The following is a 27,734-nucleotide window of genomic DNA, read 5'->3' as shown; positions in this document are numbered from 1 at the left end:
CTAGGTTGCACCCTTAAGTGGTTAAAGGCAGCCAAGAAAGTTAAACAATAAAGGAAGTAAATGTATTTCAAATGAACATGATTCATTTTGAAGCATTTTTAATTGGTAGATTTATCAAAAAACTAATATCATATGTAAGGAAACCTATAGTAACAAAATCCATGTAAAACATGTAAAATACATAAAAAATATGCTGCTTATATTACTTCTATGAAATGGGCTATTTGCCTGAGAATCTGAGTATTTAGGATTCAACATACAATGATAACCCTTTTATAAACTTGGTTCTAAAAAGCTCCTTGCTTAAAAATAGTTTTGGAGGGAAAAACTAGATGAAAGGCTTTTTTATTGCACTGTACTATACTCTGAAACATCATTATATGTTGGCATTGGTGACCAAACCCTTCCAGTAAACTTAGACCTTCAATTATATGGAACGAAACAAACATGCTGGCATTGTAGGGACGTTTTTCTGTAAACTGTGTGGCCATCATAAGTGTTGATATTACAGGTTCTTATGGAGAAAACGCACTTGGTGATGTCACTCCTGTGGTTTGATTGGCTCGAGACAAACAAAGAAGGAGTTTATATTGCAACATGTCCAACATACCCATCAGGCTAAATCTGTGCTCTTCACTCTTAGCTTCAGAACACTTTGAAACGGTAAGAAGGAACTTTGTACCTTTTCTAAAATATATACACTTCTGTTTGTCTTTCATCTGTTACATATTTCAGCCTTATATAGATTTTTACTGTGAATTTAAGCTGAACTATGAGTAAATATTTGAATTGAATAGACTTTGGATACCCAACGTGTCCTACTCTTTTGACATTCTACAATGTCTTCTAATGTTTGGCCTTTTTAGGGATCTCTATTCGCTCTAGAGACTGAAAATCTTATGTCTAAAAAGTGTTAGCCTTTTTATTGAACAACTAATGTGTTTATTACATACTTGGATGTTTTATGTTATTAAAATTACAATGGACCACTGAAGAAAAAGCTTTGAAGGCTTTTATAGAACAAGGGCTGTTGGAATATAAACTTCTTATCTCAAGCTAAAGAGCGGGCATACCTACAATTTTAAGAGAAATACACCCAAACTTGAATGAAAGAAATTATGTATGCAATCCATATGGGACAACCACAATTTTCATTATGCGGCTGCTGCAAACTTTACAGTCCAAAAACCTATTCTAAAATGCAACACTTTAAGCATAGAGCTATGAAAATCAAGTGTATCACCACAGTGGGGAAACATAGTCCTGCCATCTTGTTACAGCAGTATGTACTTTCTTACTTTTTAGTTCACAATTTAAATGGTAGTGTATTTTATAACAATTACTGATTACTCTTCTAAGAAAGAAAATATGTGATACATTTTATATGGTAAGATGAATACCATGCTCAATAGAAATAGATTTTGTTTAAACTTTTTTTGTGATCACTGACACTAAGTTTTTTTGTCACTACTGATATTAAGCTATGAAGTGTCCAATATTTATTAATACTGGATACATGAAATTTAATATTGTTTCTAAAGCTAAGGTAGCCCCATATCAAAGACTATAATGGGGACCTATTTGGTGTTGGTTGTCACCATTATTCATCTAGCCATCTGAAACTTGATTCTTTTTTTTTCCATTCTCTTTGTCACACCATGTTGTTTGGTTTAATGTCCCACAGCCCTGATTGCTAATGTTTTATGGCCAATGGGGAGATCTCTATACAGATTCTCACAACCTACTAAAATTAAGGATGCAGACAGCCTGGACTAGGCCCTGTTTCTCCAAGGAACCCATAGGAGCCTCATGTGCTATGTTAAATATACCCTTATACAGTTGTGCTGAAAAGTTTACATATCCCGGCAGAATTTTTCCTTTCTTGGCCTTGTTTCAGAGAATATGAATGATAACAAAAAACTTTTTCTCCACTAATGGTTATTAGTGAAGCCATTTATTGTCAAACTAATGTGTTTTCTCTTTTTAAATCTTAATGACAACCAAAAACATCCAAATGACCCTAATCAAAAGTTCACATACCCCAGTTCTTAATACCGTGTATTGCCCCCTCTAACATCAATGACAGCTTGAAGTCTTTTGTAGTAGTTGTGGATGAGGTTATTTTCTCAGATAGTAAAGCTGCCCATTCTTCTTGGCAAAAAGCCTCCAGTTCCTGTAAATTCCTGGGCTGTCTCGCATAAACTGCGCGCTTGAGATCTCCCCAGAGTGGCTCAATGATATTGAGGTCAGGAGACTGAGATGGCGACTCAAGAACCTTCACTTTGTTCTGCTGTAGTCAATGATTGGTCGAATTGGCCTTGTGTTTTGGATCGTTGCCATGTTGGAACGTCCAAGCGCAGCTTTCCAAGTCGAAGAAAGTAAAAATTCTGTCGGGGTATGTAAACTTTTGAGCACAACTGTATATGGGATTTCTAAGCAAATCATGTAACACAACATGAGTATTTGATCCATATAGGCAAATATCAGAAAATGAGTTTCATTAGTCCTTATTAGGCTATCAACTTTACAAAGTGGATTTCTAATTATACTCTAGAAATTTTAATGGTTTTCCAAAACTGCCTATTTATGTCTTCCATAACATAATCATTCCACCCATATGTATCTATGTTCCATTGACAGGAAAAATGAAGGCAGCACTCATATTTATCGTTCTTTGGGGTCTCAGCAATGCATTTTACGTAAGTAATTTTAAGTGGGAAATTATTTATATGGCTGGTGCTATCATATATCATTACTATTTAGTTTTAAAAAAAAGAAAAGCAAAAATGTATTATATTACATTCAAGCATTTCACTATTATGCAGTTTCCTAATTTGCTTATACTTTTGGGATGTTACTTTACGTCAACTTCCCTCTGATAAAATACCAACTGTCCTTGAATGGCGTTTCTTTTCCTTTCATATGGCCCCCTTAAGCAGAGGGGCAGACATCACATTTCTATGCCAAGAACAGAGTCCAAAATGTTTTATACACATTCAGCATTTTACAATGAATACACAATTGATTTAACAAAATAATAAAATATATTTTACTGAGACGCTGATAGTGGATATTGCATCATGGTGACATTCCTCCCCATGAACACTTTTCTACAAATGTGAAAATGTTTTTTTTTTTTTTAAATTAATTGTCCTTGGTAGGTTTAAAATGTTCCGGAAAAAGTACTATACATGTTTTTCTAATTTCATTCGGCCCCTTCAAGTTAAATATGCAGTTGCAATTATAATTATTGCCACCTCAATATTGCAAATATAAGATTTATTAGCAAAATTTACCGTCTTTCTGCTGCGATTTAAATTGTGCTTGTTTCTTTGCTTTCTTGAGAAAGCTTATAGATTTTGTTAATAAACCTAATTTGCAAAGAAGGGGTGATTCATTTTGATTGCAACTCTAGTGGCGATTATCAGGATTGAAAACGGTAGTCTAATTGTTACCCCGAATAAACTACTCAATTGCAAATAGTTGTAAAGCTGCAAAAGTAATGCAGGAAAAATGAGGTTAATATGAAAAAATTGTTTATTTTTTTTAAGATAAACCGTTTCCAAAGAAAATGGAAAGGAGATGATTCTGATGAAAAGGGGGTAAGCAATTTATGTATTTTTTTCTGAGGAATCGTAAAAACATTAATATGTTAATTATGTTTCAATTTCAACTCATAAAAACGCCTTCATTCCACTAAAGATATAACTATTACACAGCACATTGGGTGCGTTAGAGTTACATATATTTCCATGTGCAGTGCTGTATCTTATACATTGTATTGTATTTTAGATTTACATATATGTACACATATGTACAGTACAGTATATATATATGTATATATATATTTATACATGTGTATATATACTGTATATATATAGTTTCATAAAAACACACACTTATATACTGTATATATATATATATATATATATATATATATATATATATATATATATTTGTACCTGTATAAATGATATACTCAGCTGGTGAGGGTGAGTTTTAGGTTTTAGGTATATCCAGTGTGTAGGACCACCACATTCCTATATTATAGAGGCTCAGGTAAGTTGAGTGTAGCCATCAAGAAAATGTTGCGGAATTATGGAAACTATAGGATCGATACTGAAATGCAAATGATGAAAAGCAAAGTTTTCAAACCATCTCAATGTATTCAGTATCATGTATAAACACCATGCACAGAAATACAGACATTTCCGCATCACGCATGCTATCACTGAGGTTATTAATGGTTGTCGGAGTTATGGTCCGCTATGCTTATCCATCCTATGATTTCCATAATTCCATAACTTCTCCTTCTCGGTGTTGAAATGTAAATTTTTTGCAGTGAACAGGAGACGTTATTTTTAGGCTAGTGGAACGAATGCTGTAAGCGTGCGTATGTGTGGGATCACTGACTATATATGTTTTGGCAGAGAATACCTACAATTACATAATTATAGGGAACACCACATTCACCTCCTGTAGTTTGGAAGTCGCACAGTGAGTTATCATTAAAGTGAATACATAGCCCACTAAAAATGTGATAGAGTGTATTTTACAGGCACACAAAATCCATTTTAAAAGCAGAGCCTTTTTTGATGCAGTAGACCTTTATTTGACCCAAACAGTTGCTTGGCCTCCTATATAATTTGGGTAGGTAATATGGTTTGATATATGACCATTTCTCTCCATAGCCTTCTGATGTTTGTATCATTATATTTGAACTGTCATGAATCTGACCTCAGTATATGAGACCAGCTGAACAGTAGAAATGTAACTCTATCGCACCCTCAGTTATTTACCAGGAGAAACTCCTATTGTGTTGAGTTCAATTATCTAGTAGTCTGTCCACCATGTGATTTATATACATAGACCAATTAAAGGGGGACATCCCTTTACAAAATACAGTAAAACGTGTATTTTTAATGTACTATCAAATAAAAAAAATTCCTTCAACTGTATGTTTTCTTCAGGCATTAAGACATAGATACAGCAACAACTTTTTCAGACGGGTGTACTTTCAGGCTCCTCCAAAATACATAACTTATGCTAAGGTAAGAGCATGCCCTCCTATTTGTTTAAAGTGTCTATTATTCACCACTGCTGTACAATTATATTCAGATCAAAGCTACGTTTATCAGCAGGGATTTTTTTACCTAGCTTACACCTTGGTCTGAAAGGAAAATGCCAGTGTTAGGAGAAAATCAAATGCATTTTTTATTAAATCTGCCGTAGTGGGTATTTGTGATTCCATTTAAAATAGGGATACTAGATTGTGATTCCATATAAAGCAGGAGCTGATGACTTTATTCTATATTTAAGTCTATGCATTAATAAAATGAAATAGACAATGGTATTAAACAGGCGTACACATTTTGGCCCCGATTCATTAAGACCGACATGCTGAAATCAAAAGAACATGATTCATGATTGAAGAGTCATATCTGAAAAGTGCCATACGCTTCTCGACAAATCTTACTCCAGTTAGAGACTGAAGTAAGATTTCTTGCGTAAGGTACGCTTCAGCTTGCCATGAAGAGCTGTGGCATCACGCCGCCATTCCATCCCACCACAGCTTTGCCCAGTTTGGCATGACACCTACAAAAGTTGCAAAATTTTTGCGCCATTCTGTATTGTGTAAAAATGTTGTGGCTTTTAAAAGTGATTTACGCCAGAATTCTGGCACAATCACTTTGAGGAATAGGAGCCTTTGAGTTTATTTATTTAACCTTTCCTAACAACACAGTGGCAGAGTCACTGGAAAATTGCTGTTTCAGTGTGTCTACCCTCAGCTATGCCCATTTGTTTCCACAGACCACATGACTGGCCCATTATAGTCAATTGATGACAATGTAGCCAACACGAGACCATCAAGCACTTGTCTGGTTTCATTCATCTGATCAGTGCTGGTTATAATGGTCTGAAATTATTGGCATGTACCATCTTAAAGGAATCCTGTCAGTAGGTTTTTGTACCCACATTAATATAATCTATGCTAAGTTCCTGTAATGCTGAATAAATCCATAGCTTTGGTTTAGCAATCCATTTCTCCATTTCAGTGAAATCCCTTGATAGATTTTTATGCTAATGAGCAGCAAGTGCCAAGGAACTTTGCTCTGCACTCACAGCTCTCCGGCCTGACAGGATACTCTCCTCTCGGTGACCTGCTCCCCTTCCTTAGATCTCGCACAAGTGCTGTCATCCCTAGGACCTTACTGCTCATGAGTCTCCTTGGAAGCTATAGTGCTTGCGCAAGATCCTCGGACAGGGCAGGAGGTGACTGAGAGAAGAGTGACCCGACAGTCGGAAATGGTAGGCCCTGGATGGCGGGGACAGACACTGAGGAACTCTAAGTATAGGGTCAATCCACATGCACTTTGGGTCTTTTTAAAATGGAAACACAAATTGCTAAAGCAAAGATATGGATTTATTCAATGTTACAGTGACATGATATAAATTATATTAGTCCAGGGTACAAAAACCTGATGACCGATTCAACTTTAATAGCAAAAAGGGTAATTATCTGATAAAATAAGACACATGTCCATCAAGTTCAACTGAGGGATAGGAAAGGAGAATAGTGTATACAGTACATCCATAATTCATGATTCAGTCTGCCCTGAAGAGCACATTTTATCCTGATTCTGAGTGTAAATCGACTGGATCAACATGCAGTAAAAGAATTTTAAACATTTACTGTATATAAGTAAGTATTTATGTTATTTTCTTATAAAAAAAAAGCATTAAAGCCTTTTTTGAAACCATCAATGGTTCTCACTGTGACCAGCTCCTGAGGGAGAATGTTTTATAGAATAAGGGCTCGTTCACACGAGTATATAACTCGGAGGTGTGCTATCCCATGTTTTATAGGATAGCACTCGGACCAATGTTATACTATGGGGCAGTACAAATCTGTGATTTTTTTCTACAGACTGTATTGGTCTGTGAAAAAAATCGCAGCATGCTGCGAGTGACTCTGGGTGCATGTTGAACGTCATGCTGCACTCGGATGTCATCCTAGTGCAGTTTGACATCCACGGACTGAGACAATGGAGAAGATGGAGAGATTCAATTCTGCATCTTCTCCACACCTGTGCTCCAAATTTGAAAAACAAAAGAAGGAAAAATGCAACACAAGGGGACCGCTAAATAAAATGCAAACAGCCTTTATTGGTACACAAGGGCCAAGACAAAACAGCAACCATAAAAACATTTAAAAACAGAAAGTACTAATCACAGATCCCATAATAGGGTTGTGATAACCCAAACCACCCTAAAGACAGACAACAGGCTAATGAAAATACGTGGAGACACAATATATTGCCGAGAGAATGTCAATGCCAAATGGACATGAAAATTAAATCAACCAAAAGAATGAAGGTAAATACAATGCATGCAAGAATATTTAAAGTGTTAGTGCATATAGGCATATCGTACAATAAAGCAAAACAATGCACAGGACATCAGATATAGTACCAACAAGAAATACTAGCCTGGATGACAAAAAACACCTGGGTACTGATAGAGCTGACACATGTAAATACACCATAAAGCAACAAGCAAAGCATCAAACAAACATGCAGAGACAATTGATGTTTGTCAGGGCATGTAGCAAAGAGAGATATATACACTATGTAAAATAGTGCTGGCAGCCTGTGCATAAACAGAGAAATATCAAGCCTGAGTCTGTAGTAAGGATCAGGAGTGGATAGGGAAGCGAAACCCCACACGTGTCGCCATGAAAATGACATTGTTAGGGAAAGGAGTGCTCCAAATTTGACATGTAAGAGAATTGGATCACAGTAAACTGTCAAAGTTTGAGCCGAATGTCATTAGCATATTTGATCAATTCTCTCACATGAGATAATCTATGCTTGTTCGACCCCGGCCTAAAGGTATGTGCACACCATCAGGAATGGAAGCGCTTTGAATGCAGCATACTTGATGCTGCGTTCAAAGCGCTGCACGCAGGTGAAGCCGCATGTGTTCATTGAACACATGCGGATTCACCGCATCCTAGCCATTGCACTGGTAGAATTTCTCTTGCGGAGACCAGCGTCTCTGCAAGACAAATTGACATGCTGCGGTCTGTGAAGACGGGCCGCATGTCCGTCTCCACGGGTAAGCCGCAGGAACACAGGAACACATAGTGGACATGGGATTTGTACAAATCCCATTCACTATGCTCTAACATCTGGCCGCTGCGGAATTCACGAAGCGCAAGTGTGCTGCGTCCAATCCACAGCATTTACTGATCGTCTGAACAGACCCTAATAGTTCTCATGGTAAAGAAGGCCTCTCTCCTCGGGAGAATGAACCTTTTTTTCTCGAGAAGAAGATCATACCCTCTTATTTTTTCAAGGGGTTGTCATAAAACTGCTTTTAAACATATTTTTTTATATGGGCTATTTTTATAGTTGCACATATTATAATTTATTTTCCAGGCAAGCGATTCTTCAGAAGAAAATGAAGATAGCTCTGACGAGGTATGTATATGCAATCTATTTTTACTTTGTTATTGTTTAATATGCAAATATACATGTATAAATAACTTTCTTAAATAAATCATTGACAATATTCTCTTTTCACAAAGCAAAGTACTACTGCTGATGACTATAAGGAGATCTGTCACCAGGGCTGTATATAGCTTTCATCCTGTCCTAGGCACTTTAACTGGTCCCTCCCACTACTGACAAATCAAACTATGAATATGTGCACAAAACATCTATTAAAGGCATATCTACTATGTAACCTGCCTGAAAAAGCGCTAATTAAATGCTAAAAAGAATGAACATCTGAACTTGCTGCACATACACACGTGGTCAAAAATTCCACAGAATTTTTAAAAAAATTTAACTCATGAAAAAGGCCTGGACAGAAATGATGGTACCCCTGAAAATAATGTGACAAAAGGGACATGTTAAATAAAGTTGTGTCCACTAATTAGCATCACAGGTGTCTACAATCTTGTGATCAGTCAGTGGGCCTGTATATAGGGCTACAGATGCTCACTGTGCTGTCTGGTGACATGGTGTATACCACACTCCACATGGACCAGAGGAAGCAAAGGAAATAATTGTCTCAGGAGATTAGAAAGAAAATTATAGACAAGCATGTTAAAGGTAAAGGTAATAAGACCATCTCCAAGCAGCTTAATGTTCCTGTGACTACAGTTGCGCATATTATTCAGAAATTTAAGATCCATGGGACTGTAGCCAACCTCCCTGGACGTGGCCGCAGGAGGAAAATTGATGACAAATTAAAGAGACGGATAATACGAATGGTAGCAAAAGAGCCTAGGATAATTTCTAAAGAGATTAAAGGTGAACTTCAAGCTCAAGGAACATCAGTGTCAGATCATACCATCCGTCGTTGTTTGATCCAAAATGGACTTCATGGTAGATGACCAAGGAGAACACTATTGTTGAAAAAAAATCATAAAAAAGCCAGACTGGAATTTGCCAAACTACATGTTGACAAGCCACAAAGCTTCTGGGAGCATGTCTTATGGACAGATGAAACAAAAATGGAAGTTTTTGGCAAGGCACAACAGCTCTATGTTCACAGACGGAAAAATGAAGCATATCAAGAAAAGAATACTGTCCCTACTGTGAAACATGGCTCTAATGTTCTGGGGCTGCATTGCTGCATCAGGCACATGGTGTCTTGAATCTGTGCAGGGTACAATGAAATATCAAGACTATCAAGGGATTCTAGAGAGAAATGTGCAGCCCAGTGTCAGAAAGCTTGGTCTCAGTCGCAGGTCATGAGTCTTGCAACAGGATAATGACCCAAAACATACAGCTAAAAACACCCAAGAATGGCAAGAATGGCTAAGAGGAAAACACTGGACTATTCTGAAGTGGCCTTCTATGAGCCCTGACCTAAATCCTATTGAGCATCTTTGGAAAGAGCTGAAACATGCCGTCTGGAAAAAGCAACCTTCAAACACGAGACAACTGCAGCAATTTGCTCATGAGGAGTGGGCCAAAATACCTGTCGAGAGCTGCAGAAGTCTCATTGACAGTTACAGGAATCATTTGATTGCGGTGATTGCCTCAAAAGGTTGTTCTACAAAATATTAAGTTAAGAGTACCATCATTTCTGTCCAGGCCTATTTTATGAGTTTAATTTTTTTTAAAAATCCTGTGGAAGCGGGGTTGAAAAGCAATGACTGACTTTCATTTGTTAATTTTCATAGATTTTTAATTTATTATTACTTTTGTCAGATTTCCTACCAATCTTCTCAGATTTATTTATTGGGTATAAACATAAAAAACTCCCCAAAGTTTAGTTACTCTTTGAGGTGCATGTCCAATGCTACCAATAATCAGAAACCGAATGGTCTATCTAAACAAACTGTCAATCACCCAATGCACAAGTAAAATGTTTGTTTGTAGGGTGAAATAACGTTTCTGCTTACCTAAAGGGAGTCTGTCAGCCCCCAAAATGCCAATTAAACTGCATACATATTTATATAGGGGACGTAGCTTAGCTTAAAGGGGTTGGCCGGTCTAGAATGACAAGTCTGTGACTGCAGACTTGTGAGTCCTGCCAGCTCACGCACTGTGCCTGTGGGCGCATACTGATGCCAAATTCTTGCAATCCTGTGGCTGCCACTTGATACCCTAGAAGAGTAACAAGCAAATTGCTTCAGTGAGGAGGAGATGGCCTTGTTATGTGCACATGATGTATTCTAGTTCAACACCCCACCACTTTACTAAAGCTGTTCAAAGAGCAGTCAGAGACAAGAACCAGGCATCAGAATGAGCCTGCAGACACATTGTGTGCACCCACACTGACACTTGGAGCATGCTGCTGCTCTCATCCAGTGTCAGTGTGCAAGCACAGACTTGCAAGCTGATTTTAGACAGCACTCACTTTTACCAACAGAGCACTGTCAATAAAGACAAAAGATTGGCCTTAATATACAAAAAGAGGGGGTACAAAGCATAAGCTATGCCAATTGTGCACCGAAGCGCCCTCATTTGCATAATAAATAAAAGTAGATTTTTCTACAAATATTAAAAAAGCGTTCCAGTAATTTTTTTCCCTTAAACTTGTGCTAGTGTAGTGTAATGTTTGTGTGATAATATACTCACCGATCGCAGTCTTCTTATGTATCTGACTTCATAAGGACTTCACATCCACTGCTCATTTCTGCAGACTTCCATCTTCTCCGGTCTTCTGTAGCACATCCCGACATGGTGCCCTTAAAGATAACAGTGTCATTATAATGTTCCAGAATAAAAATAGCCACTCATGCTGTGCCATAAATAAACCCTATGCTGTACCCCTGAAAAAATTAATTGCTCCTCACTGTGGTCCCTACAAAAAAATATTACCCCACACTGTCCCTCTGGTATATGGCCTGCACACTATCATCTCCTATAAAATATTCCCACCACACCATCCGCCTTTATATACTGTGACCACCATGCTGTCCACCCTTGTGTACTATGACCATCACACTGTCCCCTTATAAACTAAAACACTACACTGTCTACCCTTATCAATTATACAAATCCACCACACCTTCCTCAATTATGAACTATGATCTCCACACTGTCCCCACATCATGCTGCCCCCTCTTCACAATGTCCCTCTCATGCTGTCCCCACTCCATCCAAGCTGCCCCTCACAATTCTGTGGCCTCACACTGCCCCTCTCTATACTGACCCCCCATGCTGCCTTTTCTCCATACTGATCTACTCATGCTGCCCCTTCTCCATAATGAGACCCCTCATGGTGCCACCTCTCCACAATGAGACCCCCACGCTGCATCCTCTCCATACTGCAGCCCTTCACACTACCCCACTTTTCATACTGAGTCCCCTATGCTACCCCTCTTCATACTGGGCCTCCATGCTGCCCTTTCTCCATACTGACCTGCCCACACTGGTCCCCCACCATACTGGGTCCTTACGCTGTCTCCCATCCATTTTGTCCCTTACACTATTCTCTCACTCTGTAAGCCACTCTAACCTCTAGTCTAACTCCCAGTCTACAGTAATAACCCCCCTAACCCCAAGTCCACAATAATAGCCCCCCTAAACCCCAGTCTACAGTAATAGCCCCCTAACCCCAAGTTAACAAAAAAAAACCCTAACCTCAGCCTTCAGTGATAGCCTCTAACCCTCAGTCTACAGTAATAGCCCCCAACCAAGTCTACAGTAAAAGCCCCCATAGCCACCAGTCTACAGTAATAGCCCCTTCCAACCCTAGGTCTACAAAAATACCCCCTAATCACAGCCTACACTGATAGCCCCACCTACCCCCTAGCCTACAATGATCCCCCACCATACTGAGTCCTTACACTGTCCCCCATCCATTTTGTCCCTTGCACTACTCCCTCATTCTGTAAGCCACTCTAACCTCCAGTCTACAGTAATAGCCCCCTAACCCCCAGTCTACAGTAATAGCCCCTTAAACCCTAGTCTACAGTGATAGTCCCCCTCCTCCCAGCCTACAGTGATCCCCCCTTTCCACAGCCTACAGTGATGGCCCCATAACCCCCAGTCCACAATAAAAGCATCTCCTAACCCCCAGTCTGCAATAATAGCCCTCCTAAATCCCAGTCTACAGTAATAGCACTCCTACCCCCCAGCCTACAGTGATCCCCACTAACCCCCAGTCTACATAAATAGCTCCCCTAAACCCCAGCCTACAGTGATAGCCCCCCTAACCCACAGCCTAAATTGATCCCCCGCCTAACCTCCAGTCTACAGTAAAAGAACCACATATCCTATCCCCCAGTCTATAGAAATAGCCCCCCTAACCCTTAGCCTGCAGTGATAGCCCCCCTATAACTCAGTCTACAGAAATAGCTCCCCTAAATCCCTGAATCTTCAGCTCTATGTGTGATGGTGTGTAAGATGTAACAGACAGTCGCTCTGCAGTTGGCTGCAGGAGATCTCTCCATTTGGCATTACAGACACCTTCTTAGATCTGTCTCACTCTAGGACCCAGTGACTACCTTCCTCTTTCCTCTTGCTAATTAGCACCCTGGCCTGGGTGTATAAATACCTTCTCTTTGCAATAGGGAGGCGCCGGTGATATTCATATGACCCCTTGTGAAGGCTTGGAGCAAGTGCAGTTTTTACATCCTCTCTGGTGCTTAGAGGACGTGTGTGCAATCTCTCTAAAGTTGACTCAAGCTAAGCTACTTAGCCCATGTCTGCCTCCCCTTGCAGTCTTTAATGTTAATGGGGACTGTCTAGTGCTCATCCCCAACGTTCCCTAGTCAGACCCTAGGTCTAGGGAGAGACAGGGTTTTAGGTTCCTGCTCGGCGATTGGTGTGCAACCAATATAGGGATGGTAGGGAAGGATAGGGTGATATCAGATCAGGCTAGGAGGTCTCCACCCCCCTCTGTCCTTAGTGTCTCGGATCCCTTCCCCTCATCGATTCGTGTTGCACTTTGTCTTTCCTACACTGTGCGTGACATTATGAGAGTTTACCTGCTCCTGTGTGTTTTCTACACTGTGCATGACATTATGAGAGTTTACCTGCTCCTGTGTCTGTCCTGCCACTGGCTCCAGTGGCTTTATTCCACCTGTTCTCCTCATGGCTCCTGTCCTCCTCTGAGCCCAGGTGTCTGTTGTCCTCTGCAGCGCCCTGCTGTGACGTCTCCAGCGCGGTGAGATGACTTCATCGCTCTGCAGGTACGTCAGCAGCGTTTGGATGCCACAGCACCTCAGAGCAAGGAGCTGATTGGTACTTCTGACCCCGAAAGTGCAGGTGCTAGTACTTCCGGGGTCAATCAGCTCCCTGTGTCCATGGTTTATTTGTACTTGCGTCTTAAAGACGTGAATACAAAGTAGCGCGCTTCCCCCTCCTCCAAACAGATAGCGGATTTATCAACAGAGGAGGGGAGAAATAAAAAAAAATAAAAAATTTCCCTCTCTTTTTGTGCCGTCACCTGCAACCTGCCGCCCTAGTAGCAAATACAGGCCTGCCTATCACCACAGTTAACATGTCTGTTTTAGTGACTACTTGCATTCTCAATGAAATTACAGTTCTAGAGCATTTTTCCAATACTTTTGCATTGTACTGTTCATCTGCTTTTTCATCTTAGAAATTTATCAATAAATTTATAACTGGGGTTGATGAGTTGGGGGTATGTCTCTACACTCTCTGACATGGCACAAACAGCTCACAGTGGCAGACTGTGTAAAGACACATGGTGGATGATAACACCCAGTTGTCAATTTATTCATAAACATTTAGGAGGAAGACAGAGAAATGGTGCAGGCATTCACCAGAGTGGTGAGAAAAGGCACTCCCAAATGGTTATTTCATGGGAAATACAAGCATTTACAAAAACAGGCATGCCAGTAGTGTTAAAGTAGCGGCTCCTCTTAAGGCTACATTTCCTTGAATAGCTTTTGGTGAGTTTTTGATGTTGAAGATATTCTGCACTATTTGTGCACGTAATAAGTAAATTATGTTTTTGAGTGTGATTTTTACATGCATTTTTACTGCGTTTTTGACGCTTCGTTTTTTGTGTCTTGTTGGTGTGTCATGTTTTAAAAAAAGCTGCTTTGTTTTGATGCTTTGTGTTATTTGGCTTTGCCAATATTTTATTGACATAGTCATGTGCGAATAACATATTAGTGCTACAGAAATGCACATGTGTTTTTCATGTGACGATTTTCCGCATGCAATGCAAGTCTATGAGAAAAACCTGCACATAAAAACTCAGTGTACCCACAAGGGAAATTGACATGTTGCAGATCTGAAACTAGCAGATCAGTTAACACTTAGTAAAAAAGAAGCACACTGGGAATTAGATTTCTATAAATCCCATTCACTTTGCTGGTACTGTAAGGGACTGCGTTTTTGATGCAGCAAAAATACGCAGTGTCAAAAACTCACCAAAAATTAATTGTAGGCATACAGCCTAAATCATACTTACATCTCCATTCAAGACTGTAATTCCCAGAAGATTTTAAATCATATAAAAGAAAATTGGAACAACCATAGATAGTGTCATCATCAATCTATAATTTATTACTTTGCAATGAAAGTATTTGCATTTTCAACATCCCGCTAAAATACTACAAAACATTCAAAAATGTAGGTTTGTTTCCTCCAACTGAATGAAGGTGCATGAAATTTTGTCTACTTAAATGTACCTTAGAGTTCACACAGAGGTGTATCTAGGTTTTCTAGCACCCAGGGCAAGAATTCAGTTTGGCACACCCCCGCCCCAAGCACATATGCGATTTGTCCACTTTGTCATGTGCCGACGAGCTGCTCTCCCTAATTCTCTCAATGTTCAGTGAAAAACAGAGAAGCAGGAAGAAAAGATAGTTGTCACGTGCCCGTAAATATGAAAATCGCACATGAGAGAAGTGGCCATGAGATGACTGCTGGAACCAGCAGGCAGAGCTGAATCCGGACAGTGAGTATATTACACGCTGTTAGGATTGTCATGCTACATGGCTTCATTTTATAATTAAAGGGCTTATCCAGGTTTGAGATGAAAGTCTGTAGTCACTCTATGTGACTGGAGGCTTCTGAATTCTTTTAGGATTCTCAATTGCAAAAGTATGTGATTTGTATACTTCTGGCCCCATTCTGACTAGACTTGTCCGGCATCGCTCAATTCATTTTCATTGAGTGAGGCCGCACATGTCTAGTCGGCACGTGACTGCATGTATGTATTGCCGGCACCAGAGAATCCTGACAGCGTGCAGTACTGAAGCCATGAGTAAGACCCCTTAGGTGGTCGAAACGCGTTGGTATTCACACTAGCCGGTCGTGTTGCTGCTGTGTATTTTAACTACTTGTGAACAAACTTAATCTTTTTTAACTTTTGGATCTCCGCTGGAACTTCTATTTTTACATTTTCTTATGGTACATGCTCTACACACTGCCCTTTCCTTTTCATACTGGGCCCCCTCTTCACACTGCCCTGTCACACTGTATCCCTCCTATAGGGCCCAGTCTCTGTACTGTGCCCCCTCACCACACTCCCCCTCCTTGGCTTACTATTCCTTCCTGGCTGTGCGCTTACACTGTCCGCCATGCTACCCCCACCCCCTCCACACTACTCAGTCTCTATTCTATGCCCACTCACACTTTTCTCCCACCATACTGTCTCCTCACACTATTCCCCTCAATAGTCTCCTCACACATTTCCCCCTCCCTCCTCATACATTTACACTCTCACTTTCCATACTGCCTCCTCATACATTCCCCGACTCGCCATACTGTGTCCGCACCCATCACCCTCACTCCCCATACTGTGTCCGCACCCATTACCCCAGCTCCCCATACTGTGTCTGCATTTATACCCCCATACATGCCCCCAACTAACCCCTTGCTCCTCATATTGTGTCTTCAAATTTCTCCCGCTCCCCATATTGTGTCTGCACCGGTCCTTTTCTTGCTCCCCAAACTTGTGTCCTCAAATTTACAGTAAATCTCCCTACACACTGTAAATAGCCCCCACACACTCTGTAAATAGCCCCCATACACTGTTAACTGTTAATAGCCCCACATACTGTAAATAGTCCCCACACTCGGTAAATAGCCCCACACACTGTAAATAGCCCCCATCCTCTGTAAATAGCCCCACACGGTATAAATCTCCCCCACCTTCTGTAAATAGCCCCCAAACTGTAAATCTTCCCACCCTCTGTAAATAGCATTCACACACTGTAAATAGCCTCACACTGTAAATCCCCCCGACCCTCTGTAAATATCCCCATACACTGTAAATCCCCCTGACCCTTTGTAAATAGCCTCCACCCTCTGTAAATAGCCCTTGCACACTGTAAATAGCCCCCACGCTCTGTAAATAACCCCACTCACTGTAAATAGCCTCCTCATACTATAAATAGACCCCATATTCTGTAAACAGCCCCCACCCTCTATAAATAGCCCCACACACTCTAAATCCCCCACCCTCTGTAAATTGCCCCCACACTCTGTAAATAACCCCCATAGTCTGTATATAGCACCTACCCTCTGTAAATAGCCCCCCACACTGTTAATATCCTTCACCCTCTGTCAATAGCCCCCACCTCTGTAAATAGCCCCCACACTATAAATCTCCCCCACCCTCTTCAGCTCCATTAATGTGGAGCACTTACCACCTCTGGGCACCGGTGAGTGACATCAGCAGCGTGATGATATGAACAGATCACACTGCTGACGTCGCTCTGACCCGGCAGTCAGGGCTTCAATTGTACTGACATCTGAAAGACGCGAGTGCAATTGAGCACTGGGAGTCAGCACGCTGCATGTTCTGCTCAGAGAACGGCCGACTCCCAGTCCAGGGAGCGGCAGAATGCAGCCGCTGGGGGAGACACTTCAAACCACTGTATTAGGCGGCCCGACTGTGCCCCCCCTGAAGGCTGTGCTCAAAGCACATGCCCCAGCTGCCTCCCCTAGATACACCTATGGGTTCACATTATACAATAGTAACTTACGCATAGAAGTTACAGTAGAAAGCTAATGATGGAGAGTGCATAATAATGTGCCCCCACTGCCAATGAAATTGTTTTGTAATTAGAAGCGTTGTGGCTTTAAGAGCATACATCTACACATATTTGCTACTGTTTTGTTCTTTTTTGCCACACTTTATGCAGCATAGTAATTCTGCAGCTGACTGCTGCACTATAATTGATACATGTGAATGGATCCTTAAGGTCTCCTTCACATGTCTATATAAAACATGTTTTAGTCAATATTAAACATGTTTTTTCGTTAACGAGTTTCATTTTTATCCTGTGAAAGTAACAATGAAAGTTTACTTTAATTGACTAGTAGCAGAGATTTTGAAAACCATAGGTTAGGGGATAACCTTCACTTAATTAAAAAAATAATGCCTTCTCTGAATGTAGAGACAGATGAACATTTGCACCACCATTGCATTCATTGTTTTTTGGACTTCTGTTTTGAAGATAGCAGATCACTTTAATCAATTATCTCTAGACAGAGAAGGAAATACCTGTTCTTGGGACTTGGTTATGGGGATCACAACATTTAGACCCATCGATCAACAAGGTATCACCTATCCAACAAAGTATGATACAAACTTGGTACAAACTTGGCAGATACTACTGAAAAGATTCTATCTAGATAGGAGGTGTTATGATCTGCTACAGGGACTAAGGAAAGACAGGAGAACTGTCCCTACAATAGAACTAAACTAGATCCCTACGATGTAACGGGGAACCTGATCCTGCGATCAGACCCGCTAAAGTCCTCGGCTAGTCTGTATGAAGACCTATAGATGTGAGGGAGGGATCCCTACAAGAACTAGGAGAGGAGACACAGATTAGATATTAGAAAAAACTTTTTGACAGTTAGGGTGATTAATGAGTGGAACAGGCTGCCACGAGAGGTGGTGAGTTCCCCTTCAATGGACGTCTTCAAACAGAGGCTGGACAGACATCTGTCTGAGATGATTTAGTGAATCCTGCTTTGAGCAGGGGGTTGGACCAGATGACCCAGGAGGTCCCTTCCAACTCTACCATTCTATGATTCTATGATTCTATGATTCTATGAACTAGGGACTGGGATAAGTTGGACACCTCCTAGCAGAAATAGTAGCATTCAAAGACAAACACACAACAAAAAGCATAGAGGTCAGAAGACCTAGCAAAACTAACAGAGAACGGCAACAGTGCACCAAGCTAGCTCAAGAGTAGTAAATACAATGAAGTCCAGCAAGACCAGGAGGGCGGAGCCGGATTAAATAGGCAAAAATGGTCATGTGACCAGCAAACTAAAAAAAACCTAACAGGAGAGTTCTAACAGGAGGTGGAGGATGGGGGAGGGGAAATACTTCTAGATCCTCCCCCTCCATCTACGTAGAATCCTATCAGTAGCAGCTCTCATCTCCTATCTCAGTAATGGGAAAGTCTGTCTTCAATGAATAAAGATTTTAACTCAGAATTGAGAATTTTGATAATAACTGATCAATTCTGTCAGAGAAAGAAGCAAATCCCTCTGATAAGATATATTACAAAGTTTCTTATTTTCATGTGTACCATTGATTTATGAAATAGAAATCTGCACACAAAATAAGTGTAAAAGAGTAACCGTCAATTTAATATTTTTAATATACTTCGTGTATATTAATTCATCTCAGTTTCATCAAAGTCTTTGCTACAAACCTATGAAAGGAAACCTTCATTGTTTTCTTGTACAGGGTAATGGTCTGATGATCACAGTATAGTTACCAGAGTTGTGTGTAATAATAAGGTGTTCACCTGTGTAATCATCACACTGGGAAGAGTTCTATCCTCTGAATGTAAACAAGGAGGGTTTTATTCAATGTCCAAAATTACATATACCAAGAATTTCAAGGGTTTGTTCCCATGTTGCTTTTGATGCTTTTTTTTTGTCACAGAAAGAACACAGTATTTTACAGTAAAAGCAAAGTAAATGAGATTTATGAACTCTCATGCACATGCTGCTTATTTTTTCCTTGCGGATTTGAACGATCAAAGCATTTTGTTTTTCAAATCTGCCCTTACGACAATCCTTTCAGCGTTTTTACTACTTTTCTCATCTATTTAAATGAATGGAAAAAACACATGTAAAAAGACATAAAAAAACACTCCCAAGAACACATAAAAATGCTCGTATTTTAACCCCTTCCCAACCTTAGAGGTACTCACTACTTCCTGGTTGGGAAGTGCTTCCCAATCTTGGACATACTGAGTACATCCAGGCAATTTTACACACACAGAGCACGCGATTGTTGCCGGATGTCAGCTGATTCTGATAGCTGGCACCCGGCACTCAGTGCCAGGAGAGGTGCCCGCACCACTTCCAGCACCTTAACCCCCTAAATGCTGCGATCGCTAGCGAGAGCCCCCCTACACTCCGATGGGTGCTCCCGCAACGTCATCATTGCCATGGTGACCCGATGTTGTCATGATGACATCCGGATCACCAGGCACTAGCAAGTTAGTTAGATCATGCGCAGTGCATAATCTAACTAACTTGTGTCAGTGCAGAACTGAGAGTAACTGCAATCAGACTGCTAAAAATGAAAGCCTCAGTGAGACTAAGCAAAAAAGAATAAAAAAGTAAAAAAAAAAATTACAAAAATATAAAAAAAATAAAATCAGAAAATAATAATAATATAAAATATATATAAATAAATTTGTAACTTTATGTAAATAAAAAAAAAATAATAAAAAATACACCTGTTTGGTATCGCCATGTCTGGAATGACCAGACCCATAAAACTGTCACACTATTTAACCCCTTCAGTGAGCACCGTAGAAAAAAAAAAAAAACCGGGGCAAAAAACGATGCTTTTTTATCACACCGCCAAACAAAAAGTGGTATAAAATGCGATCAAAAAGACGATTGTAAATAAAAATGGTATCACTGAAAACGCCATCATGTCCTGCAAAAAACAAGCTGCCAAACAGCTCCATTAGTGGAAAAATAAAAAAGTTATAGCTCTCAGAATACAGAAATGCCAAAATAATTATTTTTTTTTATAAAATAGTTTTTATTGTGGCCCTCTGTATATTTGAGTTTGACTTCCCTGTTTTAAAGTATGAATTTGTCTACTCCTACCCATGATAAAGTTTTTTAAATGAAAATTTCAATTTACTAAATTTGTTTGTCAAGAATACATAACAAAATAGTGTGCAATCTTCCATCCTGTTTTCAAATCCTGTGGTTTTATGACTCATTATAAGGATCTTTTCCCAGCAATGTATTCTCACTTCTAAACCACCATAGAGGTTAACCTCAAACACAACAAAAGGCCGAGATCCACAGTCATGGCTGAATACATTCCAGATGACTTTTCTAGTAATGACGACAGAATCCGCAATAAATAATTGGAGAAAGGCAGATGTTAGCAGGAGTAAAGCTGTAAAATAAAGACATTCACATTTTTGTACTATAATATCAGGTTATTAATTTATCTTATTACAGCAGGAGGAATCCGTGGATGCTGGTGAAAATGGAAACAATGCTGCATCAGAAGAAACAGGAGCAGAGGAATCAGAAGGAAATGGGGCAGAGGAAGAAGCTGACTCTGAAGGTGCCGAGGAGGAGAACGGAGGAACCTCTGCTCCAGAGGTGACAAACCATCATTATATTTATTCGGCAGGCAGTTACCAATAACAACTAAATTGGTTGCTTGCTTCCTCTTCAAAAGGCTTCTGAAAGAATCTGGTCTGCTGCTTCTGCTGCTTTGATTAGCTGGCCATTTTCCTCTTGTACTACTTCTATTAACTTTTCCCCATTGTCTTAATGTATAATTGTAGTCTAGGTTTTTGTCCCACACATTCGTATTTATTCTCCTTAGGACCACGTCAAACACTATTTATAATAAAAACATCGATAACAGTAAAGCAGCAGGTGGCGGTAGGGTAAGGATTTACATCACATCATACCACATTTGTTGGAAAATATTTATGACATGGTAGGGATATCTGAGACGTGGCTGGACGAGAGCCATGAGTGGGCAGTTAATTTACAGGGCTATAGTCTGTTCAGAAATGACCGTACAAACAAGCGAGGGGGGGGGTGTTTATATGTAAAATCATCCTTAAAACCTGTCTTGCGGGAGGATATATGTGAATCTAATGAAAATGTAGAGTCCCTGTGGGTGGAGATAAGGGGAGGGGGAAAAAATAATAAATTACTGATAGGGGTTTGTTATAAGTCTCCAAAAATAATGGAAGTAGCGGAGAATATCCTCGTAAAGCAAATAGATGAAGCAGCGACTCAAGGAGAAGTCATTATTATGGGAGACTTCAACTACCCTGAAATACATTGGGGGACAGAAACATGTAGTTCAAGCAAAGGTAATAGGTTTTTGACAACTATGAGAGACAATTACCTTTCACAACTGGTTCAGGACCCAACAAGAAGGGGGGCACTGCTAGACCTAATATTAACCAATAGGCCAGACCGCATATCAAATATACCAGTTGGGGGTCACTTGGGTAATAGTGATCACAAAATAATACGTTTTCATGTAACCTTTAATAAGATGTGTAGTAGAGGGGTTACAAGGACACTAAACTTCAGGAAGGCTAATTTCCAATGGTTGAGAGATGATCTTAGTGCAATAAACTGGGACGATATCCTGAAACATAAAGCTACACAAAGCAAATGGGAGACATTTATTAACATCCTGAATAGGACCTGTGCACAATATATACCCTTTGGGAATAAACATGCCAGAAATAGGAGGAAACCACTATGGCTAAATAGAGCTGTAAGGGGCGCAATAAGTGACAAAAAGAAAGCATTTAGAGAACTAAAGCAAGTAGGTAGTGATGAGGCATTAAATAAATATAGAAAATTAAATAAATTATGTAAAAAACAAATCAAGGCAGAAAAGATTGAGGCAGAGAGAATAATTGCCAGAGAAAGTAAAAATAACCCCAAAATATTCTTTAACTACATAAATAGTAAAAAACTAAAAAATGATAGTGTTGGCCCCCTTAAAAATAGTCTGGGTGAAATGGTGGATGAGGATGAGGAAAAAGCCAATATGCTAAATGATTTTTTTTCAACCGTATTTACACAAGAAAATCGCATGACAGAAAACATGATTAGTGATAACAAAAATTCTCCATTAAATGTCACTTGCTTAACCCAGCAGGAAGTACGGCAGCGTCTAAAAATCACTAAAGTTGACAAATCCCCGGGCCCGGATTGGATACACCCACGAGTACTGCAGGAATTAAGTAACGTCATAGATAGACCATTATTTTTAATCTTTAAAGATTCCATAATAACAGGGTCTGTACCACAGGACTGGCGTATAGCAAATGTGGTGCCAATATTCAAAAAGGGGACAAAAACTGAACTTGGAAATTATAGGCCGGTAAGCTTAACCTCTACTGTGGGTAAGATCCTGGAGGGTTTCCTAAGAGATGCTATAATAGAGTATCTGAAGAAGAATAACCTCATGACCCAATATCAACATGGGTTTACGAGGGACCGTTCCTGTCAAACTCATCTGATCAGTTTTTATGAGGAGGCAAGTTCTGGACTGGACCAAGGAAATGCAGTGGATGTTGTGTATATAAACTTTTCAAAAGCTTTTGATACGGTTCCACACAAAAGGTTGATACATAAAATGAGAACAATGGGGATAGGGGAAAATATATGTATGTGGGTTAAGAATTGGCTCAGTGATAGAAAACAAAGGGTGGTTATTAATGGAAAACACTCAGACTGGGTCTCAGTTAACAGTGGGGTACCACAGGGGTCAGTATTGGGCCCCCTTCTTTTAACATATTTATTAATGACCTTGTAGGGGGCATACAGAGTAATATTTCAATATTTGCAGATGACACTAAACTCTGCAGGGTAATCAATACAGAGGAGGACAATTTTATATTACAGGAGGATCTATGTAAACTAGAAGCTTGGGCTGATAAATGGCAAATGAGCTTTAATGGGGATAAATGTAAGGTAATGCACTTGGGCAGAGAAAATAAAATGTATAATTATATGCTTAATTGTAAAACACTGGGCAAAACTGTCACTGAAAAAGACCTGGGTGTATTGGTGGACGACAGGCTTACGTTTAGTGGCCAGTGTCAGGCAACCGCTGCAAAGGCAAATAAAATAATGGGATGCATTAAAAGAGGCATAGATGCTCACGAGGAGAACATAATTTTACCTCTATACAAGTCATTAGTGCGACCACAGTTAGAATACTGTGTACAGTTCTGGTCTCCGGTGTATAAGAAAGACATAGCTGAACTAGAGCGGGTGCAGAGAAGAGCGACCAAGGTTATTAGAGGACTGGAGGGTCTGCAATACCAAGACAGGTTATTACACTTGGGGTTATTTACTGTGGAAAAAAGAAGGCTTAGGGGTGATCTTATTACTATGTACAAGTATATGAGGGGACAGTACAAAGACCTTTCTACTGATCTTTTTACTCTGAGGCCTGAGACGGGGACAAGGGGGCATCTTCTACGTCTGGAGGAAAGAAGGTTTAATCATAATCACAGACGAGGATTCTTTACTGTAAGAGCAGTGAGACTATGGAACTCTCTGCCGCATGATGTTGTAATGAAAAGTATAATATTACAGGTTATAAATACTAGATTCCTTGATAGGGCGTTGATCCAGGGAACCAGTCTGATTGTCGTATGGAGTGGGGAAGGAATTTTTTTTCCCAATGTGGAGCTTAGTGTTTGCCACATGGTTTTTTTTTGCCTTCCTCTGGATCAACATGTTAGGCTATGGGTTGAACTAGATGGACTTAGTCTTCCTTCAACCTTAAAAACTATGTTGCTATGTTACTATACATGAATGTTGTTGACAAGGGTGCCACACGTGACCTCTCAATAGCATTCCTAGTAATGCTGTGGAATATTGTGGGGTACTGCTAAATTAATACTAATGGAAACTTTTTAGAAGAATATAGCATTATTTTTTCTTTTCATGAACATTAATATTTATTATGTTTATTATGAAACATTTATTATGTTTCCACATGCATCTATGCGTTAACTGACTATATGAAAAGTGTGCCATTTCCTTTTACCGTTGACATTGTAGACGACAATACAGTATACCTGCATTGTTTTGAAGAAAAAGATGCTTCAGGAAAACGCCATCACAGTTTTTCCTGAAATGTTTTTTCTGATGCTTTTTAAGACGTTTTTTGAGGTGCTGTTTTCTCTTAAATTCCATATATCACATAAAGGTCAGAACAATGTACAAGACACTTCTTTTAGCCTCTTCACACCTTTCAAAGCCTTAAGCATTTAAAAGAAGTGGCAAAAGACGGAATATATGTAGAGCAGGTCATTTGCTGTGCATATGTTCATTCTTTTTGCCATTTTTTTTTAACCGGAATCCAAATGAAAAAGACATTGTGTGCACATACCCTATTACGTTCGTGCGTTATTTTTATGACATTTTTACTATAATAGCTTTTAACTCCTTATAGCAGCTCTCCAATGTTTTTTTTATTAAATCTGTATATATGCATGTAGTGTAGTGTCAGTGTGTTAATATACTCACCTACCTCGGCCTTCTCCAGTATCCAGCGCCGTTATTCTCCTCTTCTCAGTAACGTCACCGATCTTCAGACTCTCCAGGTCACACTAAGCTCTGCGTGATCCGGAAGTGGCATTTACAATGGAATCCCAATGAGGTCAAAACGAGGCTCCATAGATTTACATTGTAAGGGCAGAAATAGACTTCCGTATAACTCCTGGGGTGATCGAATTGCACTAAACGGACTGGCTAACACCTCTTCTGACCTGAGCCTGATAGCATGATGTATTTCTATGCAGCTGTCAAGAGTGCAGACATCCAGTACGAGGTTTACGATGCAATCTTCCCATTAGAAACACGGCAGTGTGTCTGTCCTAAAAGAGACTTCTGGCTCACGCATAGAGCATAGAGTCATCTGGCTAGTCTATCATTTCACTGAGAAAAACAGAGTTCGGTCCCTGAGAAGAGGGCGTTAGATGAGTATTTTAACACATCCACACTACACTTCATATACATGTGCACAGTTTTAACATAAAAATGGTAGTGCTTCTTTAATGCAAAACGACAGCAGTAGTTGCACCATGATTCCGAGTGGGGAAAGCAGCTTCTCCTACTTTAAGTGCTTCAAGACCAGGATCAAAAAGAACCCTGCTCCTTGCTATTTAAGCCTGTGAGCATTGACAACATTTCTGATTGATGTAACGACAAAAGTAGGGACTGCCGTAATCATCTCTCCATCAGTCTCAGCAATGCGATTCTCTGGCTGTCTGTGTCTGACAAAAAAACTCAGGCTAATCTATTGTAGATAGTACCTTAGATATGCTAGAAAAGATGTCTGTAATTATTACATAAAATGAACCTGACAGCTGATACACGCTGCCCAATCCACAGGCGGCACCTATCAGACACTGGCTGCATGATCTCAGCCAGGTATGTTTGACTCTAAAATGCTCTGAAATGATGTTTCCGAGAAAAACATATTTTAAAAGTCACCGGGGAGTGAGTCACACTGGAGACAAGTCAGACAGGTGGGTCTCCAGCAGCTTCTCTTGCCCTGCTGCCCTGGATTGATAGGTTTCTACCTACGCGCTGACAACTGACAACTAGCAGAAGACTTTCATACTGACTCAACCAGATTGTGCATTTTGATTATACTCTGTCCTGTTTTCTTCCCTTAATAGGTAGAAGATAGCACTGCAAGCCAGAATGAGACCACAACTGATGACGGACAGTCAAACACAGCCCAGGAGAGCAGTACCGAAGTGCAGCCCACACAAGCTGGTACCATTGAACCTGCAACTCAACAACTTAAGGAAACAGCTGTCAATCCCACTGAACTCCCTAAGAGCAGTGATTATGATAACCTAGGTGCAGAGGAAGGTAGCAACGGTGGTGCTGCCGGCACTGCTCATGTATATGAACCTGAGAATAATGGGTACTATGATGAACATGGCTATTATTATCATGAGAATGAAATTGATCCTAGAGGAGTAAAAGGCGATAATTATGGAAAGTATGAGGATGATTATCACTACAGAAACCATCTCTATCAGCTCTACGCTCAACAGTATCAACAATATTATAATCAATAGATGAAAAGCAAGGAGAGTGAACACATTTTATCATGGGTTTTATAATATGTTAATATGTTTGTTTTAATTGTTGAATTGCCATAAGTTTAACACTTATGAAAGGTCAAAAGCTTTGATCATTCAATAAAATTTCTCTGTTAACCATACTGTTAAATATTCATTGGATCAGTCTTATGTGATTGTCCAACTCAGGTATCTCCTTTTACTTTTTTGAGTGTATTATAGGTTCTTCTATTACTGTGAGAGCTGACAGAAATTAGAAATAAATATGTATTATGTATGTAACCTCAATAGATAACCTCAGTATACGGATATTTTTCCTCATTAAATTATACAAGGATTTACAGAGTTTTCCTTAGGATACAGACAGTAAATACAAAACATTTTCCAAATGACTTCTGCATGACAAAGAAACTTGACAATATGAAGAATTACATATCAATGGCAAATCAACCATTTTTCTGTATTTTGATGAACTTTTCTGAGCCATAACCATTAGCAAGAACAAGAAATGATGTCTGTTTCTGAAAGCTGTCTGCATATCTATGGATAACTTAATGCCCAGAGTGACAACGTCTTCATCTTGTTAAAATCTAATGAAGTGTTATCTGAAAGTAGAAACTTATATTTGCAGCTTCAAATGTATTCCATGGAATATGTAAAAATCATAATAAAATATTTACTTTCTATTCAAGAGTTGTGTTATTTTAATTTGTCATTAAAAATATAATTATGCCACAGTGCTTTTTAACAGAAAGGGATGACAATTTTCAGGAGTAAGTGTACTTAAAGGGCAGCGTGGTGGCTCAGTGGTTAGCACTATTGCTTTGCAACACTGGGGTCCTGGGCTCAAATCTAACTAAGGGATTTGATGATGTTGTAGTTCTCAGAATGCTGATTTATGTATAATCCCACCCACACCCTAGATTGGCATCTTCCTGTGTACACTGATTTGTCAACAAGCTATTAATCAGTGGTAGGGTCTGGGTTACACAGACTGTCTGGACTGCTTGGCATGTGACACCAAGTCACCTAAAGATAATCTTCTGCTGGTAACATATTGATTGAACTGAAACTTCAGCAAGCAATGAATCCTTGGGTTCAGGTTCTTTGTCCTTACTAGTGTTGAGGGAGCACTAAAATGCTCGGGTGCTCGAAGCTCGGGCCGAGCTCACTG

General features: G+C 39.8%; 1 protein-coding gene across 1 annotated transcript; it reads left to right on the top strand.

Moving 5' to 3' along the window:
* Positions 1-534: 534 nt before the first annotated feature.
* On the top strand, positions 535-27,116 carry IBSP (integrin binding sialoprotein). Its single transcript, XM_073655262.1, has 7 exons — positions 535-663; positions 2,641-2,699; positions 3,552-3,602; positions 4,971-5,051; positions 8,442-8,483; positions 20,919-21,065; positions 26,147-27,116. The coding sequence occupies exons 2-7, from the start codon at positions 2,646-2,648 to the stop codon at positions 26,555-26,557; spliced, it is 786 nt and encodes a 261-aa protein (XP_073511363.1). The 5' UTR covers positions 535-663; positions 2,641-2,645; the 3' UTR covers positions 26,558-27,116.
* The last annotated feature ends 618 nt before the right edge of the window (positions 27,117-27,734 follow it).

Source organism: Phyllobates terribilis, unplaced genomic scaffold, assembly GCF_046119375.1.
Source record: "Phyllobates terribilis strain yellow unplaced genomic scaffold, ASM4611937v1 Scaffold_1__5_contigs__length_1240528914, whole genome shotgun sequence".
Lineage (NCBI taxonomy): Eukaryota > Metazoa > Chordata > Amphibia > Anura > Dendrobatidae > Phyllobates > Phyllobates terribilis.
The sequence above is the reverse complement of the archived record's forward strand: the minus strand, read 5'-3'. Positions and strand labels throughout refer to the sequence as shown.